Here is a 9,582-nt window from a genome sequence, read left to right on the forward strand (position 1 = left end):
TTCTCGGAAGCGAGCAGGCCGGGCCGGTCTTTGGTGAAGTTCCCCTTCCCCTTCAACCTCCCTCCCCCGTCTCCGTCCCCATGCCCGCAGCTGCGGCCGCCGAATCTGCTAGTGCCGCAGATGACAATGACGAAGAAGAAGAAGAAGAGGAAAGTTCCGACGATGACTCGGATTCCTCGCAGGACGACAGGCCGCCGGACGAAGTGATCAGGGTGAGCACGTACAGGAACCTCATCAAGCTTCTGAACGGCACCCTCGACTCGAAGCGCTTCAAGTGGGACGGCAACCACGACGGCGTCGACCGTTTCGGAGACAAGGCCGCCGTCTGGGAGCCCGAAATGAGGCAATTTGTGATCGCCGACTGGCTTGCCGAGTGCACCTACGAGATTGGCGAAGATGAGACGGCCGACGACGTTCTCTTCCGCGTCATGAGCAAGGTCGGGCACATCCTGCTGACGGAGGTCTTGGAGCCGCACTCGGAGCCGCGGGACGGCCCGACCATGCGTGGCGAGATTGTCGGCAAGGAGGTCGCCCAGATGCTTCGGCCCTGGGCGAACAGCCTTCGCTCGTGGAAGCTGGCGAGGCTCGATCTCATCAAGGCCTTCAAGCTGGCGGCTGAGTTCCGGGAGGTTCTCGACGTCATGGTCGAGCAAGCGCAGATCGAGTTTCGTGCAGTGGACATTGACGACCCGGGCCAGGCGAGGTCAGTGTACGATATGTATGCTGATTTTGAGGGACGGCCTTTGTTCCCCAATATGATCCGACTCGAGCCCGATGAAGAGATTGTTGAGGCGTGGGGGTGGTACGTTGCCTCTGGTGTTTGAAGTCTGCGGTCTTTGATTTCGTGCCTGTTTCAACGTTTTTCCCATTCTCCCGGTTTTTGATCCTGTTAGGTTCATTTTGTCATCCCATTGCTCGATCACCAGAAGACGCCATTCAAAATTTGGCTGCTGCTTCAGCCTACGGGCCAGATGACAGCATGGACCGCATGTTGAGAAAGAAATGCCTCCATACAGCACTGAAATCACAACAAAAAAAAGGATCAAAAAGAACGCCTTGCTTTCATTCAGCTCACTCGACGAAAGCGAGCCGGTCAGATGGATGCCGCGCTCGGTTTCGCGGAGGAAATATTCTTCAGGGCGTCGGAGGCCCTCAGAATGCGCGTTGTGTGTAAAAGAACGGCGCTTGTCCACGACTGTATGGCACATAACCAATCGGCCTGCGCCATGGATAGCGAAACAAGGATCGTGCTTCGTAAGTTCCCCATGCTCATGGCATCGAATAGGTCTGCTGACAGCTCGAAAGCCGCTGGCTTTTTGCCCTTATCGCACATGTTGCACGGCATTGGTGCATTGTCGCAGTTTGGCTGGTGGCATGGTAGCCATTCTGGATGGTGTGAAGAAAACTCTGTTCACAACTGCGTTTGCGATGCAAGAGGAACCTGAGGCTCAGGAAAGCCCGGCAGCGCCCATTGCATCATCGGTCGGGAAGCTCTTGCTCTCCACTCACACACGATGAGGCAAGCGCAGCCCGGCGCGGCAGGGATCCAAGCAGGAAAGACGCGATTCGGCCGTGGGCGCCCCTTCCTAGGCTGACCCTGGCTGGCCGATGACGATTGCGGGGTACTCCAGCGCCCTGCATTGCCGCCCATTGCTCCACTCACCCACTGAACAAGCAGCGATGGCGCTGGCGCTGGATCTGGCGCGGGAGCTGGAGCTCAGAGCTCCAAGACCAACACAAAGCTCCCCGACGCTCATCGATCTCGACGATCAAGCCCGAATGGACGGGCAAACAAACACCAAAGGCAGATCATCAGCCGCAGCTGGCACCTCTTGAGGCCTGCCGAATACCAGCCTCGCCCTTTTGGGACGACAAGCTGGGGCTATCAAGGTTGAGTGCCAGCGTCCGAGGCCAAAGGAATACTGGCCTCCCTTCGTCTCGCGAGAGGCGAAGTGACCTGCTGGGGCTATCGTCGACAAGCGGCTGGTACTGAGAGAGTGGTTCGGCGGAGACCATGGACACTCGGGGACGAGATGCATAAATGCGTCGTGTGTAAAGTGTCACCGTTGGCCTTGCTCTGGCGAAAACCTCCCGGCCCTATGGGGTCGACGAGAGGCGTCAGGGTCGGAGCGACGTGAACAGGTTGGTGGATGCTCGCTGAACCTCCAACGAAGACCTTCCCGCTCTCAGAGCGAACGAGAGGCGTTGTAGGGGACGTAGCAGGGACATTGCATGGAAATCGCGGAGTGTCAATGAGATGGATGGGTGCGAACGATGGATGGTGAAGCTCACTGAGTTTCGCACCATGTCGCGGAATGCGACCGTATGGGAAAGAGGGGGGCAAGCGAAAGGAACAGGAAGGAGATCAGCTCGTTGCAGGAGGAGCTCGAGCTCCTCAAGCATGAGCAGCAGCTTTTTAGCTTCTGATGAACAAGAACAGGGACAGCTGACTGGCCACACCTGATTGATTGTCCTGCCAATGCCCGCCAATGCCTGTGTTCGCCGGGGATGCAGAGGGGACCGACCTGTGACCTCATTCCAGCTGTCGCTACAAATACGGCCATGCTTTCCCCCTCCCCCTCACACCTTCCCCTCTCCACTACACTCAACCTGACAACACCAACAAAGCCACGCAGATACACTCCAAATTACCAAACGTAGCAAATTACCTTTGATTTTCAAACAAGAGAGAGAAACCCCAAATCACAAAAATGGCCGAACAGACCAAGCCTGTCGACGACACACCCATCTCCCCGACGCGCCCCGGCGCCTCCGACCGCAAGAACTCGCTGGAGAACCACCTGCTGCACCGCCCGGCTCGCGAGGAGCTCGTCGAGAAGAACATCCTCCCCTCCTCTCACGCCGCGCCCTCGCTGCAGGCTCAGCAGAAGGAGCTCGAGAAGCACATGCGCGCCGACTCGCTCAACGACAAGATTTCCCACCGCCCCACGCCCGAGACGCTCATCAAGGACGGCGTGCTGCACGAGGACCCGCGGTCCGCCGACGAGAAGTACGAGGAGGCCATTGAGGAGGAGTATGCCAAGAGGGAAGGCGGTGCTTAACTACGTGCTCTGTCATTGCGGGGGGCCTAATCGACAGAGGGGGCCATCAATGATGGTCAAGGATTGAATGGCTGGAAATGGTGTTTGGGGACTGGATTTATCACTTGCGTACTCACACAATATGACGCTCCGTTGCAATGGGCTGTTGCATTTTACTCTGCCTGGGCTGTTTGTTGCGTTCTTTGTGCGTTGCGTCTGCGGTGGTCTGATCGCTGACTTCCGTCTCTGTACCTGCCGATACACGCGTCTTTGCAGCGACGTACCTCCCTGCAAAAGCACCTGAGGACTGGTGCACCTGTCGCCCGGCGGTGGTGAGCAACTACCCAACCCAGAAGCCAGGATGGACGACTAATAGCTTGCCCATAGTGCGATCATAAGTTGGCTTCGACTCACGTCAGATGAGCAAGGTGCCGGTGCAGTGTTCAATTGAGCGAACCGCCCTGCTGCTTCATCCACGGCGGAAGCCTGCCGGCTATGGTGGAAGTAGGGGCTCGGCTTGACGAGAGAGTAAGCTCCTGACATTCAGAACTCGACCGTCCCAGGCAGCGACCTGTCTATGCGTAGTACGAGGCTGTATTTCATTTCATCAGCATTATGTCCCGGTCGAGCCCTCGTGGCACAGCCTACTACTCTTGTGAGCCTGACCTGTGACCAACTCGCCGCCTTCCAGCTGACCAGAAGCTGCGCCTCGTGAATGGAGGGGATAGCCACAACGAGGCTCCAACAGAGCCTCACAGGACTGATATGGCTGATCGTCTCAACGCAGGTGGCTGGCTTGCAACCTGCAACAAGATGAACAAGCAACGGCCGCGGCTCGAAAAAATGCCAGCTGAAAACGTTGTTGGTAACGGTGGCCGCAGCGATGATGTGTAGAACTCAGGCATAGACTTTACGGCAGCGACAACTACACTCACACCTCGCCGCACATTTCAGTTTGAACATGCAACAAGACATGGAGCCGGGGACGAGTACTTGCCTATCAGCCCCGCTACGGCACCTGCGCAAGTGGAAGAAGTGGAGCGCGCCGTCTTACTCCGGTCGTGCCGGAGGCAATGCATCAGACAATGGACACCTCGCAACTGTCGAATGCATCACGAACTAATGCTATAACGCTTTACTTCTACTGAAGCAGGTGGAGGTCGTCGGGAATATGCTGCGCGTGCGTGGCACTTCGGAGGCAGCCGTCGTGGTGTTACAGGCGGGCGGCTCAGCGGGAAGATCACCGACGCCAGCCAACTCCCGCAACGAGTTCCCGGTCCTATATTCGACGGGACCTCATGGTAAGGCTACAAGCTTCCGATGTGCATGTAGTTACTTCTTACATGCGTGACTGGGGATTCCCAGTTGGCAATGCAACGTCAGGCTGCCTCCCAACGACACGCGTACACTAGAGAATTATCAAGTACAATAAACATTTTCACGTTTCGTTTCCCTCAACATTCACCAAATATCCGGGCGCGAATACAAAAGAAGATAAAAAAAGAACACGAATACATATCCACCGCAGCTGGCCTTCTCCACATAACAGCTGTTGAGAAGATGCAATGGTAACATTGTGGGAACCTCGTATCATTGCCCGCCGCGCACGCCCAGCTTGGGACGGTGTAGCACTTCCCCACGTCCATGACGACAAAAGGTGCATTTCTCACCATTCCAACGATCAGCTATGTCCCCCACCAGGATGTTGTCGAGAGTGCAACAATAGACACGAGAATAGCAAGAAGGCACAAAATTTGCACATTTTGCAACCGGGAGTCACATCAGAGGGCAGCGGCCGCACCTCCCGTGCGGCCCGGTCATTGGCGTGCCTGGCAGCAGCCAGTCATCGGACGCGGTCAGCAACGCAACCTGGACGTGCATTACATGTGCGTCACTCGCGTCGCCGGATAAGGAGGCGGTCTCGAACGCGCATGAACAATTCCAAGAATATTAACTTCCATTATGAGATATATGCAACGATGGGGGGCAGGAAAAGTGAAAAAAAAACAAGAAAAAAGTTTGAATAAGGTAGACTGTCTATGGAATTCGAGACCCCGGAAAGTAGTACAGTTACATGTAGTGGTAGCACAACCTGATTTCTTGCCCAGTTTCAACCCAACGCCCGTGGTACAGAGAGTCGCCCATTCCATGGACATGAGAGGTCCAGCTCGGTTCCAATTCCTTCGTCGACTGCAACGTGTGAAGTTCTGACGCCCAAACCACATGCCGTAGCGACATTATTCCGTACACCGTCGTTTCTGCGCCCATGCCATGCCAGATATCCTGCCCCCCTACAAGTAATGAAAGAGAAAGGAGAAAGAAAAAACGCCAGTGAATGCTCTCCGTTTACATGTTATTGTGGCAAGTCCATGATGGAATCAAAAGAGCAGGCGGAAAAGAACGCCTAGCTCTTGCGCTTCGCCAGGTTCGGGTTGCTGTACTTGGGCGTGGGGTCGTAGCGCTGGTCATGGTGGCCGCTGTAGCCGTTGTGGACGACGACGCCGCTGCCGTTCGTGGCGCCCGCGTACTGCTGCTCGCGGATCGTCTCGGCGGGAGAGTAGGAGCGGTAGCTGCGCGGGCTGCTCTCGCCCGAGTAGGTTGTGGAGTAGGAGGCCGAGGAGCGGATCGAGGCCGCGCCCTGGTGGATGACGGGGCTGTTGGCGTAGTTGTAGCGCGACATGTTGTCTTGTTTGCGGCTTTTGGGATAGTGTGCAAGTGTGACAGCTGAGTTTGTTTGCTTGCGAGGGTTTGCAAAGGTTTTTCTCTTTTGGTCTTTGGTGACAGGTGCTTTTTGGTGTGATACCGCGGATGCCTTTTTGTCTGTGTGTATGTGGTGTTGATGTGTAGTTGGAGCTGGATGGTTCTGTATATTCGTGTTTGTGTGTATGTATGTTTGTATGTGAGAGTGCTTGTAGACGAGAGCCGATGAACAACAAAAAGACCAGACCGAGAAACTGGAAGCAGGTTGAGGAGGTTATATATAGAAAGGAAAAAAGTCAAGGTCGCAAACATCGCGCCGGGCGCCCTCACCCCTCACGTAGGCTGGTACGCGTGGACCTCTATCAGCACCACCCAAGCAGAAGGGGTGAGGAGGGGGGTGGAGGGGGTGTGGGAAGGGGGGGCATCACTCCGCCGAGAGGGACAAAGACAAGGCAAGCGCAAGGCAGATACAAGACACAATGGTCAGACCGAAGACACACAGAGAGAGGAAAAAGGTTGCCAAAAAACCAAAACTCTACAAACCAGCCCCGTTAGGCATGGGTGTCCCCGCCGCGGCCTCAGAAACACCCGCCATCAGCACGACGACGACGACAACCCAACTTCCCTGACCCCCCTTTCAGTCAGGGAACAAAGGAGTCTGTCTGTCTGCCTGTGACCGTCAAGACAGGGACACCCAGGTTTGGAATCCAAGCGGGTGGGGTCGCCGCAGAGGCACACACCGAAAAGGGCGACATAGGGCACCCATTGGCTCGTGTTGGGCACGTTTGGCAATTCCAGTGCGAATGCAGGGTCTGCCATTCTCCGTTCCGTCAGGCACGAAAGCCGCTAGTTGAGGGAGGAGAAGGGCGAGGGAGGGACGAGGGGTCGAAAGGGAGGTGCCATATTCGTCGCAAGTCGGAGGTGGCGAATCTCAAGGTGACTTTGGGGTACCTCTAGGACGGAATACGACGCAGCCAAACAAGGCGGGAGGACGGAGCTTGAATCTGGGACAGGAAACAGGAAAAGCCAGGGCTGTTGGCTGGGACGATGTAATGGGTGGGCGCGGCAGTGTCTTGAAGAGTGGAGTGGGCAGCCGGTTTTTAGGGATCGGCAAGTCAATTGTGACGGCTCCAGTGTCTGCCTCCTAAGCTTCTCAGTACCTTACCTTACCTACCTCAAGGTAGGTACCTAAGGTACCTGGAGGGGCCGTTAAGCGCGGTGCGCTCCAAGGGGCCGTACCGCTATGGGCCTGCCCTGTGAGGTGTGCTGACTGCCCTGTCCGGGGTCGAGGTGTCCCACCTGGTACCGTGCCCAGGTGAAGTGCCCTTCTCGTCAATAGACAACCAGGGAGACAACACCACGTACAGACGGTCTGGACGAGTCGAGCGGAGCGGAAGGATCTTGCTGCCTACTCAAGTCGCTCCTCTGCCTAGAGAAAGCCTCGTGGCCAAGCCAAGCTGAACATTGAAACTACACTGCCGAATGCTTTGCAATCACTCGTCTTCATCACCCTTTGTCCGTTTGTCCGTCTCGGGTGGCCTCAACCAGTCACCTGGCCTTCCTGACAGGATTGCCGTCCTGGTTGGTTACCTCAAGCGCCGTCAGCGCTACATCCCCTTCGGGACGACCACTGTGGCTCCGCCAGCGCGGCTGATGTGGCTCGTTGGGGAATTTCCATTCCAATGCCTCTGGGTTTGTGCTCCTATCGCCCCTGGGGACAATTTCCAAGTCACACCTCGAGGCATGGGTGGCCCCTGACTCATCGATGCCCAACGAGGATGCCTGAACGTCCTTTTTTTCACGTCTGGGAAGAAAAAAAGGCAGAGATGAGAGGGATGGGGGGTTGGAAAAAACAAAGCAAGTGAAAATTCTTGTCTCACCGGAGAACAGACAGAAAGCAAGCAAGCGCAGGGCCACTCGACGGGACCATCCGACGATGGTCAGTCAACGATGATGGCGTGGGCGACAGGGGGGGGGGGGTTCGGCTGTCAAACGTGGAGCTGTACCCTTCATCCCTTGAGCACACGGCGGCCATGCAAGCTTGGACGGCAGCGTCAGCGTGTCGTCTGTCAAGCAGTGCCATGAGGCCCAATCGCACGGGCGACTTGGACGACGGATGTCGGCTTGCTGCATGCTGCTTTGTAAACCTGCATGCCGAGTGGCTCAACCCTGCAGGCAGGACGGTCGCTTCTGAGGTGCCTAGAATCGGACTGTATCTGGCAGGACACAGTCCCGATTGGGCCGACTTGGGGCGTCAGAGACATGCCTGGCAAGGAACAGAGCACGCATACACAAGAGACACAAGACACTCTCGGTTTGAGGCTCCGGTCGCCTGGTTGTCGTGTGTCTGGCTTGTTGTCCATTTTGCTGGCTGTTGCCCGTGTGGGTCTTGTGCCGCTGTCAACCGTGGAGCCAGTCGCCTCGCCCTTTCAGTGAAGTGCAGCCTGGTGTTGTTGATCGGACGGGGATGGGACGAGTTCGCTCGGTGCTCCGCCAGCCAATAAAGCGGATGCATCCGAGGAGAGGCTCGAGTTGAGGGCCATGGGCGCGTCGGCTGGGCACGTCGTCTGAAGCAGAGTAAGGAATCTCGACAGTGAATTGGGCCATATTTTGACTCAGATATCAGATGAGAAAGATATGCATGTGAAGTGCTGGGATACTTCTCGGTGAGGCCTCAATCGCCACAAAGTCAGGCAATTGTTCCGCCATGACATGGAAGAAAAAAGAGCAGTTTCTCGGCTACGCGCAGTGCCGGGTCGAATTGGCGAGGCGAAGGTGTCAGGTGATGGCCTCACGAGGAGCTATTCCATCCTGTCCCTGATCACGCGGACTATCTCCAGCCTGGACAGAGCTGCTACCGAGTGACAGCACCCTGAGATGATATGGACGAATTGTGTGATGAAGGATGCTGACGTCAGAGGTTGACTGCTTCTGATAAGAGATAAGAACCCTTGATGAAACTGTGGACCAACCCTGGATCGGGCGACGGATCATTGGAGCAGCCGTCAACCGCCATCATTGGTCAATCGAGAATACAAGGCGGTGAGACGTGGGGAAACCACACTTGGCGGCATTCCTTCCCGTTTTGGGATCTCCAGCCCCGCCATTCCTCACTACGACCCTCAGTAGGCGACGTCGCTACTAATCAACCAACACCTGTCCTCCTCCAATCCATCACGACATCAAAAAGACAGCCTCGTTTTTCCTACGACTTTCTGAACCCCGTCGCCCTGACCCGAAACCGACTCATCTCCCCTCCCGACGACCGACTACACCCACAGCAACCATGCAGGGTGCCCTCCTTTCTTTTGGCCTGCTGGCCTCCACAGCATTCAGCTTCGCCGCCGCCGAAGGCCTGAAGATCGACAAGACGCTCGAGGTCGAGTGCGAGCGCAAGACCGTCAAGGGCGATCGCATCAGCGTACACTACCGCGGCAGCCTGCAAGACGGCGGCAAGGAGTTCGATGCCAGTGCGTGATCGTTGCCCCTTGTTTTTGCCCAGCTGGCGCCCCGAAAGCCGCCCTTGCCCCCAGCTCTCCCCGCCTCAATTGGGCCTAACCACCCCACGTTGTCTGCCCGAATCGGCGGCAACAGGCTTGGAACTGGAACAGCGAGGCGAACTGCCAGAACTGGGTTAGGGAATCATGGATGAACTGACAATCTCCGTTCGCGCAGGCTACAACCGCGGCCAGCCCTTCAACGTCAAGATTGGCGCCGGTCAGGTCATCAAGGGGTTCGTTGATCCGCGCTTCCCCTACCATCACACCCCCCTCCCCACCGTTGCCGTTGGTGGCATGGAAGAGAATCAAATGACTGACGGACAGGACATGACAGCTGTGGG

General features: G+C 56.5%; 4 protein-coding genes across 4 annotated transcripts in view; 3 read left to right on the forward strand and 1 right to left on the reverse strand.

The window, feature by feature from the left end:
• VDBG_07317 (predicted protein) overlaps positions 1 to 824 on the forward strand; it is a gene marked incomplete at both ends in the record, with an annotated part of 2,722 nt that extends 1,898 nt beyond the window's left edge. The window contains one exon of the mRNA XM_003002700.1: positions 91 to 824. Within this exon, the coding sequence (XP_003002746.1) occupies positions 91 to 824 (734 nt within the window). The remainder of the gene's footprint in view (positions 1 to 90) is intronic.
• Positions 825 to 2,711: 1,887 nt separating this feature from the next.
• VDBG_07318 (RPEL repeat protein) lies at positions 2,712 to 3,062 on the forward strand (the record flags this gene model as incomplete). The annotated part of the gene is made up of 1 exon (XM_003002701.1): positions 2,712 to 3,062. One exon carries the CDS (start codon positions 2,712 to 2,714, stop codon positions 3,060 to 3,062), a length of 351 nt encoding a protein of 116 aa, XP_003002747.1.
• A 2,383-nt stretch (positions 3,063 to 5,445) lies between these two features.
• Positions 5,446 to 6,336, reverse strand: VDBG_07319 (predicted protein; the record flags this gene model as incomplete). Its single annotated transcript, XM_003002702.1, has 2 exons — positions 5,446 to 5,726; positions 6,285 to 6,336. 2 exons carry the CDS (start codon positions 6,334 to 6,336, stop codon positions 5,446 to 5,448), a joined length of 333 nt encoding a protein of 110 aa, XP_003002748.1.
• A 2,691-nt stretch (positions 6,337 to 9,027) lies between these two features.
• VDBG_07320 (predicted protein) overlaps positions 9,028 to 9,582 on the forward strand; it is a gene marked incomplete at both ends in the record, with an annotated part of 1,044 nt that continues 489 nt past the window's right edge. The window contains 2 exons of the mRNA XM_003002703.1: positions 9,028 to 9,211; positions 9,417 to 9,474. Of these exons, the coding sequence (XP_003002749.1) occupies positions 9,028 to 9,211; positions 9,417 to 9,474 (242 nt within the window). The remainder of the gene's footprint in view (positions 9,212 to 9,416; positions 9,475 to 9,582) is intronic.

This window comes from Verticillium alfalfae, genomic scaffold, assembly GCF_000150825.1.
Source record: "Verticillium alfalfae VaMs.102 supercont1.9 genomic scaffold, whole genome shotgun sequence".
NCBI lineage: Eukaryota > Fungi > Ascomycota > Sordariomycetes > Glomerellales > Plectosphaerellaceae > Verticillium > Verticillium alfalfae.